The sequence below is a fragment of the Heptranchias perlo genome, chromosome 3, assembly GCF_035084215.1.
Source record: "Heptranchias perlo isolate sHepPer1 chromosome 3, sHepPer1.hap1, whole genome shotgun sequence".
NCBI lineage: Eukaryota > Metazoa > Chordata > Chondrichthyes > Hexanchiformes > Hexanchidae > Heptranchias > Heptranchias perlo.
The window spans coordinates 126,343,839-126,365,360 of record NC_090327.1 but is presented as its reverse complement, the minus strand read 5'-3'; the positions used below and the strand labels follow the sequence as shown (position 1 = coordinate 126,365,360).

The window sequence follows — 21,522 nt, the reverse complement described above, 5'->3', positions numbered from 1 at the left end:
ATCAATGCTGTCAGGAACAGATGCATCTGCGACAGGTAGGTTGGTGAGGACGGGGTCAAGTAGGTTTTTCCCTCGTGTTGGTTCGCTCACCAACTGCCACAGGCCCAGTCTGGTAGCTACGCCCTTCAGGTCTCAGCCAGCTCGGTCAGCAGTGGTGCTACTGAGCAACTCTTGGTGATGGACATTGAAGTCCCCCACCCAGAGGACATTCTGTGCCCTTGCTACCCTCAGTGCTTCCTCCAAGTGGTGCTCAACATGGAGGAGGATTGATTCATCAGCTGAGGGAGGATGGTAGGTGGTAATCATGGGGTCCGGAGTCAATGTTGAGGACTTCCAGGGCCATTTCCTTCTGACTGTATATCACTGTACTGCCACCTTTGATGGGTCTGTCCTGCCTGTGGGGCAGGTCATACCCAGGGATGGTGATGGAAGAGTCTGGGACGTTGGCTGAAAGGTATGACTCTGTGTTGCTTGACTAATCTATGGGACAGCTCTCCCAATTTTGGCACAAATCCCCAGATGTTAGTGAGGAGGACTTTGCAGGGTTGACTGGGCTTGGTTTGCCTTTGTCGTGTCCGGTGCCTAGTGGTCCGATGCCGGGTGGTCCGTCCGGTTTTATTCTTATCGTGACTTTTCGTAGCGAGATTGTACAATTGAGTGGCTTGCTAGGCCATTTCAGAGGGCGATCAAGAATCAATCACATTGCTGTGGGTCTGGAGTCTGAAGTCACATATAGGCCAGATTGGGTACGGACGGCAGGTTGGTGAAAGCAGATTTGATAGTAACTTTCAAAAGGGAATTAGTTAAATACTTGAATGGAAAAAATTTACAGCGCTATGGGGAAAGAGCAGGGGAGTGGGACTAATTGGATAGCCGGCACAGGCATGATGGGCCGAACGGTCTCCTCCGGTGCCGTACCTACTATGATACAATGATATTATATACATGTTTCTTGTCAGTTATGAAACTGAGCAAAGGATTCAATGGCCTTGAAATCTGATGACACTACACCAGTTTTTCAGATGCTAAACGGGTGCCTAAGCCTCCAATATGGCGGGCAGGAACTGCACGTTCATTACGAGCCGGAACTGCACGTTCATTACGAGCTGGAACTGCGGGCCGCTGCCGAACACGGCTCCCCCCCACCCCCCTCTTTCCTCTCTCCCACCTCCCAATTGCATCCCCTTCCCAGGTCACCCCCACCTCCTCGTTGCATCCCCTTCCCCTTTAACAACCTACCCGAGGGTCGCTGCTAGCGACAGTGGCCTGAAATTCAATGCTTCTTTGCCAGCGAGGTGCCTGAAGATGCCCAGCAGGCGTCCACAGGTCGCCGGTCTCATTTAAATTAGCCCGAAGCCCAATATCAGGTGTGCCTCAGGCCTACCTGTTCAGGCACAGGAATCGTTCCCTGCACTCAGTTTGTACCGGTCGGCCAGCGCAAACGAATTTCTACACCAATACCTCTATTTTTAAAAATTAGTTCTTACCTCTTCTTCCAGCCAATCATTGTACTGTACAATGCTTGACATTGCGACATCAGCTCCTTTCATGTAGAATGTGATTTCCCCTGAAGAATCATCCTAAATGACAAAGTAAAACATAAAAGTTGGAAATGCAGAATCTCACTTAAAAAAATACCCGTGTACCATAACCTTTATTTCCCTCCTCTTCCTAGGCCATTTACTGACCATGGTGGATCCTCTCCCAGCCCTCCACTAATGCCTCTCTGATCTGGCCAGTGATGACCTCCTGTCATCCCCTGTAAAACAGAACCTTGCCTTTGCTCAGTGCATCCTCACCTATTGCTCCATAAAAAGTAACTTTGCTCAACATTATTTCCAGTCCTGAATTCTAAACCAGAAAGCCTTAGCACTCACTGGCTACTACTGTGCAGTCAACTGATACTGATGTTTTCCAGGTGGGTTACTTCTCAATCAGCATCTAGTACTAATAAGGATGTTGATCCCCTGTTATTTCCTATGTTGCCAGTTACACGTTTGGGTTCTTTGCAGGGTGTTGTGTTCAGGTTGATTGTCACCCAACTCCCATAAGCAGGCTTTGCTTATGAGTGTGTCTTTACTTGCCTAATATCCAGGTAAAAAATAGTAAGAATCAGGAATCAAATCAAGAACCCTTATCACTGTATACCAGCGTTCCTGTTCACTACCCAATAACTGCTGCTGATAAGTAAATGTGATGTGGAGATGCCGGTGATGGACTGTAAATGTGTGTGAACATCAGGGAATGGTGGGATTGGGTTTGGATTTGATATCCCCAGTCAAATAGCTTGCTGATATTCACTATCTAGGTTCACATTTGAAGAATGGTAATTTGGTTAATGTATCTGCACCAACATAAAATAGCACATTCAGCAGAAAGGGAGAAAAGTGGTGGGGTGAGGTGGGGGGGAAGAAGAGAGCGATTGCTGGTCTAATAATACATGGTTAAAAGTTCTCTGACGTTATCGATGTTTACTTCAGTCATGTTCAAATATTTAGACATCAACTTTACTGTTAAAAAAAGATTTGTAATTCTGCGTGAGGACAACATTTCAAAGGATTTTGACAATGTACAAGCTATAAAAGCAAAGCATCAGAAGTTTACCACTAACACAGGTTATTTTATAAACCATGATAGATATTTGAGAATCTATTACTTTTGTTGTGCAACGCTTCTGTTTCTAACTATTGAGTAGTTTTCTCATTCATATTTGCATTTTACATCATTTCTGGCACTTTCGTTACCAGCACAAGTAAAGCCACACAAGTTTGCCAAGTAGTTTGCTTTATGGGACAGAGAGAAATGTGCTTTACTACTACATTTACTATTGTATGGACACTACATTTTGTTTTTTGTCAGTTTATGCCAGGAGCAGCTGTAGACGCTCACCATGTCTTTGGCATGTGATAGCATTCAGAAAAGGGTACCAATTATTTGCTATGTTGACCAAAAGTTGTAAATGAGCTTTACCGCAAAGTAGTTTTACGGGAATCAGTAAATACTCAATAGATATTCCAAATTTTCAAAGTAGGAGATGAAACATTTTTTCAAATGCTGGATTTATTTGTGTCCACATCTATGAAACTCACCCTGACAATGATGCCCATTCTTTTGCTTTCAGATGTGAAAGGGAAAACCTGCAGAATGATGAATGGAAGGATTTGTCCACCAGGGGTTTTTAGTTGCATAGATGAGAGGTCTCTGCTCACCAATGTCAGACCCACACTCTCTGTCCACTGTACAAGAGCCACCTAAACAAAGATCAAAGGTCAATTACAGTTCTCTGTCTACTGCACTGAAGACACCTACACAAAAGGTGATCTACTTTCTAGATACCTAAACTCGAGGTCAAATGTCAGAAAGCATATCATCTAAGTGAAGAGAACTATGTGCCATGAGATAATAAAAAAATAGTAAATTCACTACTTTGAAGAATTTTGTTTAAAGAGTAAGACAAAACATTAATATTTGACTTTTTTAAAAAAAAGTAACCAAACTATAAGAAACCCTTTGTGAATACAAAAGGAATCAGTTATTGTTTGATATCAAAAGTGTGACAAACTGAAATGTACTCAAGAACTATTAAAAAGGTTTTTCCCTTTTCAGACTCATTATGCTGAAACATTGGGATCTTTTGTTGTAAGCTGCCTGAACTAGCATTTTTACCTACAACAGAACATTCAACAGATTTGTCAGTTCAGATCAGAAAAGGAAATGATCTCATAGATCACGTGTTAAACTTAGCATGGTGTTGGTCACAGTGGTGTGAATTCACAGAACATGTCTACCTAAAAACATAAGCAGATTATTGAGTAAGATCGATTAATAGCCTATCAAAATACCAGGACAGGGCTCAGATTTCCAATACAACAAAACGTATTTACCATAATTAAAACTGAAAAGCATGCATTAAAACCGCTTGCTACTTAACATGTCTGAGCTAATGCGATTAACTTTATGAATGCTCCACTTTATGTGTCCTTCATCCTAAAGTAGCAGCTTGCAAACAGCAGCTAAATATGACAAGGTTAGAATTTTAAGCTTTTCTTCCTAATAATTTAATCATTCTCCAAGATCTAAAGTAGCCACATTTTTGTGCCACATCAATCAAGATGAAGATCCTTGGATCTGAAGTTTTTTTTAAAACTTCGCTCACTGGGTAGGCTTAAATAATTTTTGTACACTCATTCTCGTGTTTAAAAGTTAGTCATTAAAATCACTGTAATTACAATGCTATCATTTTTTGTGGTAGAATAACTTTTGCGCAGGATGTTGTCAGCTGCAAATGATTCAATACTCAAAGATTCATTTCCAATTTGCTCAGTGAAAGGTTACTATTACTACTTGACCTGTAAATTGTATCTCTGCTAATACACTATCATTTAATTTTATGCCCCATTGTACTAAAGAGTAAAGCATGCTATATTTGGTGACTCACATCTGTTTATTATTGAAGCTCTGCTTGGTTTAACAGCCTGTCTGAATTAGCAGCTTTCACAGCAGTTATCTTGCCCTGTTTTACCTGTCCTAAGATCCTGCATCATCCCGCCTTAATCCATAATTGTCCTGTTAACATACACAGGACATAGAACATTTAACCCTACATTTACCAAACCTACCATATTTACAGGGGTATAGGAAACAATGAGATTTTACTTGTGAGCAATCATTTTAAACAAATCGTAGTAAATCCACTTTTTGCATTATACCAAGAAACATATAACGCATATATGGTTGATCTCCAGTGGCAATAATAACACTCTCTTCCTATAACAGTTTCTCTGCAGTTTTGGCACTCACTAATTTGTTTGCATGTTCTCACTTTTGTTTGCCGTCCACTCTCTTCCTTTTGTATAGCTGTCACAGACTTATCTTATTGTGGTGTCTGTACTTTTGCTTGCATATGACTTCTTCTAATTATCACATTTTATGCTCTACTTTCTGTATAGTTCTCAAACATATATTTCTTCATTGATGTCGTGAATTTGTAAGTCTGATCTTTGTTAAAGCCAAGCATGTGCAGGAAGATGCCAGCCAACATCAATTGATGGAGGTGAGTACCAGGATCAGACTGTCCGGGAGATGGGACAACACAAAGAGAGAATTTGAAGGGAGAAGAATGGGATTGAGACTCGGGGTGAGACAGGGTAAGGGGGACTAGGGCTGGCATCTGGGAGGGTCATGGCAGGGAGGGCACATGGCTCGGAGGAGACAGGTGGCCTGGAAAGAAGGAAGAAAGGGATGGAGAAAATGTTTGTGGTGCCAAAGGGAAGGCTTATTTTGCAGTGTGCTCAGGACTATTTTCTTAATAAATACATTGCTCCTCCAAAAAGACCCACTACTTGAGCTGGTTCTGGGTATGTCACAGAGCAATTTGGTGACCTAAAAGTAGGGGATTATTTGGGAAATTGACCTTAATATAATCACATGTAGTGCTTGAACAGAAAAAGGAAGAAGAAAAATCAAGGACAAGGATAATTTAATGGGGAAAAGCAATTTATATGACGACAAAGAGGAGCATTGCCTTGATTAAAATGGAAGGAGAAATTGGCAAACAGAACCACAGATCAGTAATGGAAAGTATTTAAACAGAAAATGAAAAGGATACAAATCAAATACATATGGTTTTTAAGGAAGGTCCTAACGGGGGAAAAGGGGATGGGGAGAGAATTTCCAGAGTGTGGGGCCTAGTTGACTGAAGGCATGGCTGCCAATGGTGGGGTGAAGGGATGGGGGGATTCACGAAAGGCCAGAGGAACACACAGTATTTTTTTTTTGGGGGGGGGGGGCGGGGGGAGGGGGGAGGGTTGTAGAGCTGAAGAAGGTTACAGTGAAGGTTATAGGGAGGGCGAGGCCATGAAGAGATTTGAACAGAAGGATGAGGATTTTAAATTTGAGACTTTGGGGGACCAGAAGCTAATTTAGGTCAGCAAGGACAGGGGTGATGGCCTAGCAGGACTTGGTGCAGGATAGAATATGGACAGCAGAATTTTGGCTGAGCTGAAGTTTATGGATTGTGGAGGATGGGAACATTAGAATAGTTGAGTCTGGAGGTGACAAAGACATGGATGAGGGAATCATACAATTGAGATAAGCAAGTGCCAATTAGTCTTATTTCACTTGTTGGTAAATTAAGAGTCTATAGAATGAGATAAAATGAATAAGGACTTGGAGGAACATGAATTAAGCAGGGTCAGTCAGCATGCATCTTCAAAAGGTAACTTGTGCTGGATCAATCTTTTCCGATTCTTTGAAGAAGCAGAGGATAGATAAAGGAACGGCAGTGGATGTAGTTTATATAGATTTTCGAAAAACATTTGATAAGGTACCATATAAGAGGCCTATGCCAAAGATAGTAATACGTGGGAATTAAGAAGAATGTGATCACAAGGATATTAAATTGATTGAAGGGCAAAAAGTAATAGTAGAGGCTAAAGGAAGTTTCTTGGAATAGAAAGATGTGTTGAGTGGTGTTTTGCAGGGGTGAGCATTGGGGCTGCTCTTATTTATTATTTATATAAGAATGATCTGGACTTCGGAGTTGACAAATTAGGGATTTGGCAAACTGTGATACGAATTGTGAAAGAGAGTCAGGAAAATAGGATGAACAGGTCAGTGGCAGATGTATTTCAATGTAGAGAAATATGAAGTAATACATTTTGGAAGTAATAGAAAAAAGGAAATATACCTTAAACAGTAAGATTTTAAAGGGAGTAGTGGAGCAGAGGGACCTTGCATGCAGATACACAGGTCTTTCAAAATAGCAACACAAGTTGACAATATCCCTAAAAAGGGCTTTGTATCTAGAGGCAGAGAATACAAAAGCAAGGGGGTAATATTAAACTTGTCCAAGATCTACATTTGGCTTCAGCTGGAGTATTGTGTATATGGTTCTAGGCATCCCATTATAGGAAGGATATAAAACAATGGAAAAGGTGGAGTGTAGATTCACCATGACGTTACTAGGGTAGTAAGAATACAGTCATGAAGAGAGTTGAGAAGCTGAGACTTTTTTCCACTGGAGATGAGAAGGTTACGGGTGACCTGATAGAGGTGTTCAAGATTAAAAAGGGTAATAAGATAAATACTGATAGGTTGTTTTCACTGATTGGTGAGATGGTAACAAGAAGACACAAATTTAAGATAATCACAAAGAAAATTAAAAGGGAGGTTAGAAAAAGATTTCTTTATAAAGAGTGGCTAAAATTGTGGCATTCATTGCCATTAGCTGTTATTAAAGTAGAATTCATAAAATATTTAAAAAGGAATTAGATTTTTGCTTGAAAAACAGGAATATTAAAGGGTATGAGGACCAGCATGAGAGTGATAATAGACTAGATAAGGAGAAAAACACAGATTTGATGTGCCAAATGGTCGGTTTCTGTACTATAATATTTTATGATTCCAATAATATTTGGGAGCCAATCAAAATGTGTGTTAACGGAGTAAAAGGAATTATATACTGCATATTTTAGTTGAACAATTTTTTATTCTTGGCACAGTCAACCCTCCATATACTATTTTCAAGATGAGCACTTCGAAAAGAGTAAATTACTAGGGGTGAAATTCCTTTGAAGTTTTTTTTTTAGCCACAGCCTAGTAACCATGCATGAAGAATGGAGTTTAACTTTGTTGAGAAGATTCTTCCCTGCCAAATGGTAATAGTATAGGATATAGTCTAATAACAAAGGAACCATCCTTTGTTTAATGACTCATTTATTCTGGTGCATTATGTTTCAATAGGATAAAAACAATCGAGAGCATTTTGTAACATTCTTCTGTACATACACAGAACTACTAACACCTAAAGAGCTGTACCACAGCATGGGTCACTGTCCTCAGGAGAGAAGGTATAAGGGAAGGGGAGTGGAAATAGCTTTAGACATCATGTCTCAGCTTCTCAGTGTATGTAGAACAGAAACGGGGCAACAAAACGGAGGTTGGAACTAGGCCATCTATACTTTTAATAAGAAATACTCGAGGATAAGATGATTACACAGCCTTAGTGTGAAACATTCCTTTGAATTGAGATCATTATTTGCCATTACCCAAAATCTTGTTTGCTTTTACCTTCAAAGACACATTTTTAAAACAAACAGGTACATACATGGCAAAGGATTAAAGGCATACTGATGTGTAAACATGAGGCGAGATCAGTGGTAAACATGACTTTTGAAGATTTGTGAACTGTTATTTAGTAACAAAACATTTATTTTTTAAAAACACAAGTTCCATTTCACTTTGTTTCCAATTTTTGTAAATGTGTTTACCTCAATATATTCAAGCATAATAGTAATTTTTTTTTTAACTCGGTCATGGGATGTGGGAGTCGCTGGCAAGGCCAGCATTTATTGCTCATCCCTAATTGCCCTTGAGAAGGTGGTGGTGAGCCTTTTAACAATTATACACAGAAACCTTGTTGTATGTTTTATCTTTATCTGGTGACCTCTGGTAAACCAGTGAAGTAGATCATTCATTACCTTTTATTTAGATATCACATTTAAGCTTTGCTAATTTCATGATGTTTATTTTCATTTCTCATGACTGTGGCTTTTATAATTCTTGTAGCTAAAATTTGTTGTAGCTAAGTAACATGTTCATATATTTACACACAAGTATAAGGTTAAAGAAAATTACTTTTGACTTTTATTTCACTTTAATCCCTCATCCCCTCACTGCCTTCCTCCTCTCTGTAACTAGTGTCCTAGCTGTGGGTTTCCTTCACGACATCAATGGCAAAGGTGCTCTGTGCTGAATTGACAGGAGATGTGCTTGAAGCGGAGCTCAGATGACTCATGTGAGTTTGTTCTGGTTATGAGGCACTCCATCTACTGGCTTGACTTAGAACAATGAAATGTCACAAGTGTCAGTGGTGGCCTCAAATTTCAGTCAGCTCTGGGAAACTGGGACTTGACGTTAAATAGCATTACAAAGTGAGCTTTAAACACTATACAGTGGAGTTAACAAGGCAATTTTATTTTTATACTCACATAGGAAGCCCCTTTCATGAGACGCTTACATTAGAACAGTTAATTTTTCCCCAAAATAATCTTTCACTTTCAGATGCTGATTGACCAGTTGAGCATTGTGAATATTTGTTTTTTTATTTCCAGAGTTCTGGTTCAATGGGGCATTATTTTCATGAAAAAGCTTTTAGTAAACTGTGAATGCAAACTGCATTAAAACACATCAATATGTCACTTGCACATAACATTGTTAGGACATAAATGGTGCACTGTTCTTCCCCCAAATAGAGAATTGTTGTAAACCTTTTACAAAGAGAGTGCCCCTTTAAAATGGAGCCAGATATTTATTAGGAATAAATCCCTAGTGAGCCTAATTTAAACCCATTATTTTATGTTTAATACTTTCCATACTTATCAGCAGAAACAGTCATCAATTCTGGTTCAATTGTTGCAGAAAATTTTAAAGTAAAAAATTTAAGCTGATTAACCATATTAATAAAATGAAGACAAGAACATCAGTAAATTATTTTTTTTTCCATCTAGCCAATTTTGGCCCTCCCAACCTGAAGGCATTAACTGCTTTCTGGAGCTGCTTATCCTATGGTATCTTGTTCAACTAACCATTAAACATGTGTGAACCTCGACATTAAGTGTTGGCAGGCTAATTGGCCATGCACAGTCATCGCAGCCGAACCTGATCACTTCTTCCCCCAATCACCACAGGAGCACTTCCGACAGGTTTCACTGGATAACAATCAAGAGTGGGAACCCTGGCCAATTCTCAAACCCCTAATGCACAGGTACTGAGACCAACTGTAGCACTCCTTGCCCCTGCTCAGGTTGAGATCAGCTGATCACAGATTGGGGAATCAAAACCTAAGACTTTCGTCGGTCGTGTGGTTCAGCTATTCACTGGATAAGCTCACTGAGCCATTGTGGATCCCGTAAATTAATTTTACAGTGATGAGTCCAGCATCTTCACCACCCACTTTCCAAGTACTGCGCAGCATTCCTTAAAACATTGCTTCATAAATTATATGTGAAGTGCGGGTACTTCTCATTGTAATGCTACACAATTCTTCTCACTGCTACATTTAAAATCAATAACAGAGTAAGATGAGCTGTTACTCTGATATCAAAGTGAAAGATAATACTAAAAATTTCCAGCCAACCATCAGATACAGTCTTGAATATAAACAACACTGTAAATCTTATAAAATATAGTGAAAAATATCAATTCCAAATGTATTTGGAAGGTGAATTTCAAATAAGTGAAATTACTCAAATTGTTTAAGTGGCTCGAAACATTTGCATGAAACTCTTCAAATTAACCCAAAAATATATATTTTCTGTTAACCATCTAGAGAATATTTTGCTTGTTACATACAACATGGAAATCCTAATTTAAGGTTAACAGTTGCTCACTCATGCAACGTTTAAAACAAAATATACACAGCCCGACATTTTCAAATACCAGTTGGCATTTAAACTTTCAGGTTCTTGACATCTGCAACATGAGCTTCAACATCAAAAAGGTGAACTTTTTAAAAAAACTCATTAATTACTAAACATTTCACAGCAATTCCTGTTCCTTACAAGACACTAGATGGCGACTTTATTGCAGTTCTGCAAAATGAGTTTAGGTTGTTGCAAAGGACAGAAAAGTGGTAGTGTGTGCTAAATGATGTAAAATAAAATTCAAAATCCATTACAATATGGAATGTAACTAAAATTCATATTCCCAGCATCAATAACTCACATTGCTAGGATAACAAATTGAAGTCAAAGTAAAATGCACATTAAAAGGCAAATGTAAAGCGATTATGCATCTACTTTGACACACAGTTGTAAAAACATATACAACATTTAAATCCTTAATATTTGCAACTAATATTGAGGCCATTAACAATTCAAACCATTGCATAGTGCCTCTGTCCCTTTTCAATTTTGTGCCAACTAACCTTGTGTGCACACAGGAACAAAAGATATTTTTCAATAATTCATTCATTTTATGCAGGGTAAAACAAAGGTGTTATGAGAAAACAGCTGTGCTTGATTTAAAATTTATACCAGTAATCATTACTGAAAGATGAATTTCTTCAATGTTATTTCATTACAAGTACTAATAGTAGTATATCCAATACCTATTTCAAGATATTTTGAGACAAATAAAAATACACAAAAATTAATAAAACACTTGCACTGCCACCTCCTCAGTTGAAAAATGAGACTTACAAGGAACCTCAATACTTTGATGATTTACAGTTAAATACTGCTTTTACAGCAAAGGAGCAGCAGTATATTAGTTTTAATGCGAATCCTGTGCCATCTATTGTTTGAGTAGCTAAAATCAATCACTGATGGATAAGTAAATTTTTCAGCTATATAATGTGTACAGAAATTTTTTTAAGGCTATTATTCTTTCAGTCAAAAATATTGCACTTTTGACAGCATTTCAAAAAATACAGGGATCCAAATATCTTTATTAGAAAGTCTGTTAAATATTTATTTTCCTGGGATATTAGATGCAGTTATGGTGATTTTAAGCAATTGTCAGATTTCTGTGCTACAAATGCATCAACAAAAAAGTGACTAGCCTTGCTTCCACAAGCATGTTATCATCATATGTATCAAATAAAGCATACCACATACTAAAGGTTTTTGTGGTGTTTAAAGAGTACCATTATACTGTTTTAAAAACTGAATCTATGTTCTTAGTCATAGAACCCTGTAAACAATGGCCATTGCTAAAATTTCTAGATCACAATTATGTGGAACTTTCAATTATGTAAACACTATTTGCATTTTTTTTTTAAATCACGTTTTTTAAAAAATCTAACAGCACATTTACGTTATTGGCAACATGGAAAGCCTTATATCACTCCTCACAAAATAAAGAGCTAGTTTATGAGAATAACCAGTCATTAAAGACCATGACCAATCGTTCCCTTTTGACCAAAAAGGATCAAAGGTCTTCGGAGGCACTGTTCAAAGCATGCCCTTGTATTACTAGGCTTGTGACCTTTCCACTTCATCAGCCTATCCACTTAGTTTATCTCCTTTTATGCTTGTCCTTTACATTAGGTCAGTGTACCTTTCTGTATCTGAAGAAAATGATGGATTTTACTCAATGGGTATATACTTATGACCACCAAGCTTGACTACAATATTGTTTTGTCAATGTCTATGCTAGATTATTTGGAGACATTATGTGCTCAATTCTAAACACCATAGCACTGCAGTTCCTGCGCTCTCACAACAAAATGAAATATTGATCACTTATCAGAAATACAAAGCACAGTTTGATTTTACATTAGCAATAAGACAAACATAAGCTCAGCCAGAGATGACACTCCAAATTCACAAATTACATACTTAGTGCATTATACTCATTTCTATAGTTCATGCTCAAAACAATTTTTGTGTTAAAACAATAAGGACATGAAGCTTCAAATGATAAAAATGTTGTATTCATGTACACTCACTCTCAATTTTTACTAAACGGTTTTGTGTTTGAAATGCTTTCATAATCTGAACTAACAGAATAAGGTTTATATTCATGGACAAACATTTGCAGCTCTGGCCTTTTATGAATGTTAAAGTTATAACATAAAATGTAAATGACAAAAAAAAACTGTTCAATAAAATCTTTGTAAATTTTCCACAGGCTGGAATAAAAATGAGTGCTCTACGTTAATATCACATCAGATAGAACTATTTCCACTTGTTTACTGAGATCAGAGTTTTTATGCTTACTCTCATAGCAACGCAGTTAGGTTGTTAGTGTTAAAATGACACATTTTCGTACTCTTGGGTTTCCAGGCGATAACTGAGGTTTCAAAACTAAAGGTCAAAGAATTCTGGAACAAGTTAAAATTGATGTCAACTTGTCAGACAGTGAAATCTAGAGCTGCAAACAAAAATCCCAGCTTCCTGCTACCCCACAGCTAATAAATCATAGCAGTATTACACACGTAGGGGCCATCACATATATTACTTGTAATAATGTCAATATGGCTTGCACTTTTGCTCCTGCTACATTAAGTTTGATCTTTTCTCTATGTCCCCTGTCACCAATAGGCTTCAAGCTTAACCCCATTCCCGACTTGACTCTTCATGCTCCCTGCAGTGGCAAGAAATTCTCTCAATTGAAATTTTCAGTAAGTAGTTATCACTGCTGGACAAGTCTCATTAAGGAACTGCTTACTGACAGAAATCTCATCCTGTCCTTCAGTGTGATCTTGCAACAGAGTAAGACGGAACAATAAGTTAAAAAAACAGATGATACAAAATAAAGCATAAAAGAATATTGAAACTGAAATTTCATACAGCTGGAAAAACAAAAGATGAAATAAAAGCTAAGAGAAAAGGAAAACAGAATTAAAATGACCAGGAAAAAGGAATGGAAAAGAAATGAGAAAAGTACAAATGAAAAAACGTGAAGGAAACGCTAAAAAAAATGAAAAACAGCCAATCATTATGTAGCTTTTACAGTCTGTGATTCAGGGAGCAAAAAAGATATGTACAATTTATTGAGGGCATGCCATCTTCCTTCAAGGGGCAGACATGCCATTTCAAATTATTTCTACCAATTTTAGTTGTTTTGCAAAAATACCAAACTGAAAATGCATTTAACATATACTTCAAACTTACACTGCAACAAAGAATCAAAGCTATGCCTGACTTAAAAAGTCACAGACAAATCAAAATGTAAATTTATGCCAACTAGAAGGCATTGTGCATAAACCTACGGCTAGGTTTACAATGCTGAAAGGATTTAGTTGCACCTAAGGCTCATGCAGATTGTTAGTTGTTCTTCAGTCAACACTGAAAATAAAAAGGGTGCCAGTGGTTTCTCTGTTAAGAGATAATATTGCTTACTTAGAAAAACCTAATTCGGCCAACACTGAACGATTTAAAAAGGGAGACATCAATTGAACAATTTTGCTCCAGGGCACAATAGTGAAAGCAGTTTTTTCAATAAAAATATACTTTTAGAATGGTGGTTCGTTCAGTGATTGCGAAACACTGGCATCATCTATCATTCGAAGTACAAAAATATTTAATAAGTTAAACAATGATCCACTTAGATTTTTCCCCCCCTTGGATTTCAATGCGTGTAATCTCAGTGTACACTGCATCAATATGGGTCCTTAAAATTATGAAAAGGTCTTTTTTGTTTCTCCTTTGAACCCACTGAGAAAACACATTGCAAATGCCTGCAGTATGTAATCCAGTCACAATTTAATTCAATTTGTTTACCATTTAAAAAAACAGCCAATGCCTGCAGTAGTGAACAGTACAGTTTCATTCAAATATTTTAAATTGCAGAAATTTGCAATACTACACAATTTTCCCCAATTCATAAATTTAAATGATCTAAGTAATGTAGAAACTGACCTCATCAGGACTGGAAGCTTGGTATGTGCGGTTTTCATCACTGAAATCCTGGTCAGCCTCAGCATATTCTATTTCTCCATTCACCCCTGCACGTGATTCATAGACAGGTGTAACATTGTGACACAGAGCAATGGCTTTTACAGCTTCATGTATGCGACTGTGGACAGACTTGCGAACTTTTGGAGCAGATGAAGTGGTTTTGCTCGATGGGGTAGAACTGGCACTACTTCCTGTCCCCTTAGAGGAAAAAAAAATGTACAGTCAAATATCCCATCTTTTTCCAGACAATACAATCCCATTGCAGTGTTGCCACAAGGCTTATTTAGCATACTGGTAGCAGCAGTAAGGTATGGGAGAGGGGAAATGTGTGTCAATATTATCTGTAACTCTTAATTTATGTCATATTGCTCCCACCATAAACACCATTACCAACAGACCTGTAACATTAGCACTTCACCCTGTACAGCTGAACATGCTCTCTGTAAATATAACCCAAGTCTGTTATGACAAAATTAGTACCATTGGACATTTTTCACAGTTCAAATGGATACAGTACACACATTTCACATCCCCATTATGCTTCATTGAAATCCTAGTGACAAGAACATACTGTTAATCTCTACCCAAATTTAGGACTTTGTGTCAAAGGTCAAAATATCCTTGCAGTAAAGGCAAGAGATGGATTAGGTTAGTTACGAAACACTGAGCCCAAGATGTGTAACTATACTAGATCATCATGACCTTATTTTGATAAATGTTGTGAAATGCGCATATTTTGACATATCAATAAATGAATACAGAAGACTATATACAACAAATGATTTTTGTTCCCCCTTATTAGATTACCTCAAAAACAAAGACCTGGTCCATCCCCAATTCTATATTAATTATAGTACGGGTATACAAAACCAGCTCATGGCAGGAGTCCGTTTTTAAAAACAAAATGCATCTCCCTTAAGGTGAATATTAGTGAGCTATTTTCCATAAGTTCTTCCAAGGTTCAAAACTTTATCAACACTACAACTGAACTGCCAAAATTCTCATACACTGTAAGCAAGCTGGTGTGTCATACAGCCAACTCTTGAACTTACAAGTACAATATGTATGAAGTAAGCATCTTATCTCTTTTCTAGAATGCTCTTGTCCCATTTCACTGCTTTTCTTTCTCTCAGTTTATCTTAAATGGACAAAAACTTTCTATTGACAATGTAGTAAGGGGTATAGTGGAGACCTTCTAAAATTAGATTTAAAAATGTGAATGGTGGCCAAGGTTGGACTGCGACCATGATTTAAAAACAATTAGGGTAAATATCATTGCCAAGAGTCCTATAACATATTATAAAAATTCAAGAGGATTGAGAGCTATAATAGACCAGTAGAACAATGAACTCCCATTCAGCACATATAGATTTAAAGCTCAGTATTAACTGACATTTACACTTGCCTATATACTATGAGCACGTTTTACTGATCCTCAGTTGAACTGATGTACAAAGCAACTTCATAGCAGCTTTGCAGTTTGGAAAGGAAAATGAAAATAGCAGTGAGACTCTGCAAATGACACCTCCGATAATGCCCAATAGGCAAAGCAAATTTTACAGCCCAAAGACTCCCTCCTCATCAAAGGAGAATTTCAATAGAGGTAGGAAAGTACAGAAAGGGGATTTTTTTTTTTTTTTTTAAAAGTAGGATTATAAGCAAAAAATGTCAGTGAAAATTCTACATAAATTATATACGTATATACATATCCCTATTTAACAAACTTAAAAATCCTTTTCTCTCTCTTCTCAATATACAGTGCACAACAGGCAAAAATAGCATAAATGACACAACCTCCATAACTCCTTTGTCACATTAGATTGTTGGAGTCATGCTGCGTCTTTTACAAGCACCAACTCCGCACTGTCATGTGTATAAGCTAAAACTCCAATAAGATCCAGCTGCTTCTGACAGAATTTATCTCCTCCAGTGAAGCAGATCATTTTCCATTATTAACCTCCTACCCAGTGAAGGCCTTCAGGCCAGGATGTGAAATGACATACACCCCTGATCCCACCATCTCTATCAACCACTTTTCTGTTAACTTTAAGCTGACCTTACCTCATTCCATTTTAACCAGTCTCTTGTTGCCTGGGTGTGCTAAATTACTGAACCGTGAACTTTCTGCCCATCAAATTACAGTGTTGCCTAATAAAAGGTTTAACTTTTTACTCATCTGACAGCCTCTTCAGTTTCTGGGATAAGACTACATTTGCATTCTTCCAACACTGATGCCATTCTACCAGCAAATAAATTAAGCTGATTTACTCATTCTGCATTATGTTGTGTGTATTGATGTTTGTATAATTTAATTTCACACAAATTCCATTAAAGATCATGCCCTGTGTCACAAAATGTTTCCAGTGGGGAAATATAATCAATTTACAATAGATTTGAGTGTTGCATTACTGTAGACCTACTAGACTATCATATTTATATTAAAAAACTCAAATGGATGAAATCGATGACAAATAAAAAACACCAAACCCTACTAACTGACTGGCTATTACATTATAATTAATTATATTAAATGCACAACCTGCATCAGATGTTCTTTTCACAGTCAGAACTATGGGTATATCATATGTTTATAACTAAACCCTTTTCAAAATTCAGCAGCAAAGTACAAGATTCATTATTCTGTATCCCTTCAATTAAATTCTGCTTTAAAAAGAGAGATGAAAAAATCTCAAACAAAGAAGTGGAATTCCTTTATACCTTGCCTTGTGAAGTCTTCCCTACATATTCCCTACTGCAAAGGCTTTTAAAAGTAATAAAAGAACTTGCATGTATATAGCGCCTTTCACGACCTCAGGATGCACCAAAGCGCTTCACAGCCATTGAAGTAAAACCCAAGACTAGTCATCACCTAACCACAACCACTTTACTTTTCGGGCTTTCTCCCCTACTTTTTTCAACCTAAGCACTACAGGCTTTGTCTTCAACTAGGTATTTCAATATATTAAAAAAATCACTGGGATCATTAGATAAGATGTTCATTTGAACCAACAACCAGGACCACCCACAATTCAGCTACTTCATATACAGCAATCCTGGTTATGGATGGAAGTGGAGGAGCTGGTAAATGTCTTTTTAAAAAAAACTATCACCACTTATCAATTTACAAGGTGGAATAAATCTTTATGCACAATTATATCACTGATTTGTTCATGCAAAAGTAGATATAATAGCATTAGAAGTCTGTCTGAGATCACTGAAAGCACTGAAAAATATATTTCACGAGCAGCTAATCGACAGGTCAACCTTTGGGAGAAGTTCTGTAAGGCTTTCATGGCCGGAGACACTGAATTAGAAGTTTGTTGACATGTAAAGATAGCAAGGAACAATAAGATGTTGATGAATTCACGAACGTCAAATTTGAGGCCTCAGCTTGTCGCCATATACATTAATGACTTGGAATAAAGAGTTGCATATCCAAGTTTGCAGCTGACACTAAGTTAGGAGGCACAGTATACTGTGCGGATGAGAGCAGGAAGTTGCTCATGGACATAGACAGACTAAGTGAATGGGCAAAACTATGGCAGTTGGAGTTCAATATGGGGATGTGAGAAATGATCCACTTTGAATCAGAGAAAAATTAATCAGAATATTTTCTTAATGGTGAGAGACTAGGAGTTGTGGAGGAGAAAAGGGATTTAGGTGTACACAAATCACTAAACATTAGTGCACAGGTTCAAAAAGTAATCAAAAAGGCTAATGGAATGTTGGCCTTTATCTCAAGAGTTGGAATTCAAAAGTGAGGCCTCAATTGTTACACATCCATGGTCAGACCCCATCTAGAGTACTGTGTTCAGTTTTGGGCACCTAACTTCAGGAAAGATATACTGGCCTGGGAAGGAATATACAGCAGATTCACCAGAATGATACCAGCTCTTAAAGGGTTAAATTACGAGGACAGGTTACATAAATTTGGCTTGTATTCCCTTGATTGAACGGTGATCTAATCTAGGTCTATAAAATGATAAAAGCATTCGATAGGGTAGATAGAGAGAAACTACGGAATTCAGAATAGGAGGGGCATAATCTTAAAATTAGAGCCAGGTCATTTGGAAGTGAAATGAAGAAGCACTTTTTCCCACAAAGGGTAGTGGAAATCAGGAACTTGCTCCCCCAAAAGGCTGTGGACGCAGGGAGTCAACTGAAATTTTCAAGACTGAGATCGATAGGTTTTTGTCTGGTAAAGGTATCAAGGGATATGGAACAAATGCCATCTGCTTTATGAAGTTGAGGTATAGATCAGCCATGATCTAACCGATTGGTGGATCAGGCCCGAGGGCCTGAATGGCCTACTTCTGTTGCTATGTTGCTGCATCTAGACTAATAAGACTTTTAAGATGCAGGTTTATCTGAACATTTTTGCAAGAATGAAACAAAACTGCTTTGTTGCAAATGGAATTCGTTTTTTTTTTCCCAGTACGAAAACCAGCACTTGCATTTCAATCCTTGGCAGGACTTGAAATCCCATAGTGCAGTCACTATTGACAATGTAGACAAACACAGCAGCCAATTTGCACACAGTAAGGTTCCCACAAACAGCAATGAGATAAATGACCAGTTGACAGAGATAAATATTGGCCAGGATACGAGGAGAGCTTCGCTGCTCGCTCTTTTGGTTTCAGCATCCCTTCAGACCTCTTTGTACCAGGCAATTAAGCTCCTCTTTACAGCTAAAGCTGAATAAAATGACATTGCTCACTTTCTGTTAAGATGCCACTACAAGAACAGAAGTCACGTTATTTTGTAAGTGGCAAGAGGTGCTTACTTTGATGCAGTCGAGGCCAACTCTCTAGTAAATTTGATGCTGGCTTCTCAAAGTTTTGAAATCAGCCTGTTATTCATAAATTTCAAGGGTCACTAAGAACAACAATGCTTCCCACCAAACTACACACACATACCAGCATCCTAAATAGGACTCTGGGTGGAATAGTAAAAACTCAGCACCTTTTCCTAGCCCCGATTATTCCTGTACACTGGGTTTCAGTTGAGGGGCGGAACAATCGCAGAGGAACAGTTATCTTTGCCGATAGCTACCAGAAAAATGTAATATTCCTCAGTGGCTGCACCCTTTACAAATAGTAATCAAGAGCATGTTTAGCACTTTTGAACACTGAAGGATATTTTCAGATCTTAAAACACACACTTATTTTCAGATAAGATTTGCAAAAGCGATTTTCTGAACAGTTCCATATAGTAACATTTTAGAAATATATCCAGACTCTCTCAATTTACAGTCTTCTTAGAATAAACCACATAACTTAATCTAGTTAGATTTCTGTACAGAAATGCTACAATGCTTCATGTCAGCCTTGGCTCAGTGGTAGTACTCTCACCTCTGAGTCTAAAGGTCATGGGTTCAAGCCCTACTCCAGATACTAGAGTACATAATCTAACCTGACACTTCAGTGCAATACTGAGGGAATTATGTACTAATGGAGCTGCTGTCCTTCGGATGAGACATAAAACCAAAGCCTTGTGGACATAGAACATCTCATGGCACTACTTGAAGAAAGAGCAGTGGACTTTGTCCTAGTGTTCTGGCCAACATTTATCCCTCAATCAACATCACTATAACAGATTATCTGGTCAGTTATCTCACTGCTGTTTGTGGGACCTTGCTGTGAGCAAATTGATTATCATGCCTACATTACAAGTGACTACACCTCAAAGTACTTCGGATGCCCTGAGGGCATGAAAGGTACTTTATAAATGCAAGTGTGCATTTTTTGGGGTAAATCGGAATTTTTCTGAGTTAGTCTTTCTTTCCCAATTAGTACACACTACACTAACATAAGCCCAGATAATTTAGGAACAGTTTGTCAAGACCAAGTCCATACAAAATTAAGAATTCAATCAGAATACAATATTCTATTTCATAAAATGCTAAAGACAAAACTGTATCACAAATTGACTTTGGGTTAACGTGGAAGTCACTTGGGCAATTTATTATACATAATTATATTGAAGACAGCAGTAGCAGTGCTAGCACTATTCTTTATTTAGTAAATGACACTTGGAGACAGTAGTCTCGTGATAAATGGAGAATGGTTGGACACGAACAGAATTGGCAAATTATAAATAATCATATTATAAATAGTTATTGACATCTATTTCTTAAATTGTACCGAAGTGACAATTTCAGAAAAAATTGGCACTTCAATTTCTTACCTGATGCACTAACTTCTCAGTCTTTCCTAGGTTTGATTATATGTTTATGAGTTTTGCCAAACAGGGATGTTTTTGTAGGAACACAAAATTCACATTATTGTTACTTTTTTTGACCTGGATATTTTATGGCTCTCAGCAAATGCCAATCTAAAACAGACAAAGAAAATTGCTACTGGACCATACAAAGGGTGTATACAGATGACACAGCAGATTTGGCCTTTGGGATATTCCACAACTAATGTATCTATTATTTAGGTAAGGCTATGGTGGGATATTCTCCATTATAGTTGAACTAACATAGTATACTGTTTATTCCATGCAGGCTCAAAAATGTTTTAGTATAGATACTTGCATCAGTTGAATAATACTCAATATCATGAGATGTGATCTAACATTGTTAGTCTCCAATTCACTCTACTCAGTAGATGTTATTCAGTCAGGACACATTTGGAATACTATGTACTAAATAATAGACTAACTGTAAAATCTAGTTCATAAGTCTACTTAATGGCGATTTGTAAATACGAGAAGAGGGGACTAAACTTTACACTGGATTTAAGCAACATGCTTAAATGAGGCTTATTGACTATTCTTACTGTAGGGTGAAAGATAACAGCTTCTTCTAGAAAAACCTCCAAACATGGTTATGTCTACAGAACAGAACGTGTATAATAATAATCAGTTACAATGATACGTCAGCAACTGCAATAGTACTTTGCCTCCCACATCTCCTCTGAACCCTTCTGGGCTTTGCTTCATTAAGCCAACTTCTCCCTTCCCTTCCCTATAGGTTGAAAAGAGCCACAGCTCCACCTTCTCACTGCCCAGTCCCTCAAAATTGTTACATTAAGATAGATCTAGCCTGCAATATACTGTATTTTGTCATCGGTCTGACTAGGATGCCAGCCCACTCTCTGGCTTGTAACATTCC

The 21,522-nt window shown here is 37.6% G+C and overlaps 1 protein-coding gene across 1 annotated transcript in view; it reads right to left on the bottom strand.

The window, feature by feature from the left end:
* The window catches only part of atp9b (ATPase phospholipid transporting 9B), a 284,027-nt gene that overhangs the window by 44,695 nt on the left and 217,810 nt on the right, over positions 1 to 21,522 (bottom strand). The window contains exons 15-17 of the mRNA XM_067981947.1: positions 14,367 to 14,603; positions 3,090 to 3,251; positions 1,488 to 1,580 (exon numbers count right to left, since the gene is read on the bottom strand). Coding sequence (XP_067838048.1) covers positions 1,488 to 1,580; positions 3,090 to 3,251; positions 14,367 to 14,603 — 492 coding nt within the window. The remainder of the gene's footprint in view (positions 1 to 1,487; positions 1,581 to 3,089; positions 3,252 to 14,366; positions 14,604 to 21,522) is intronic.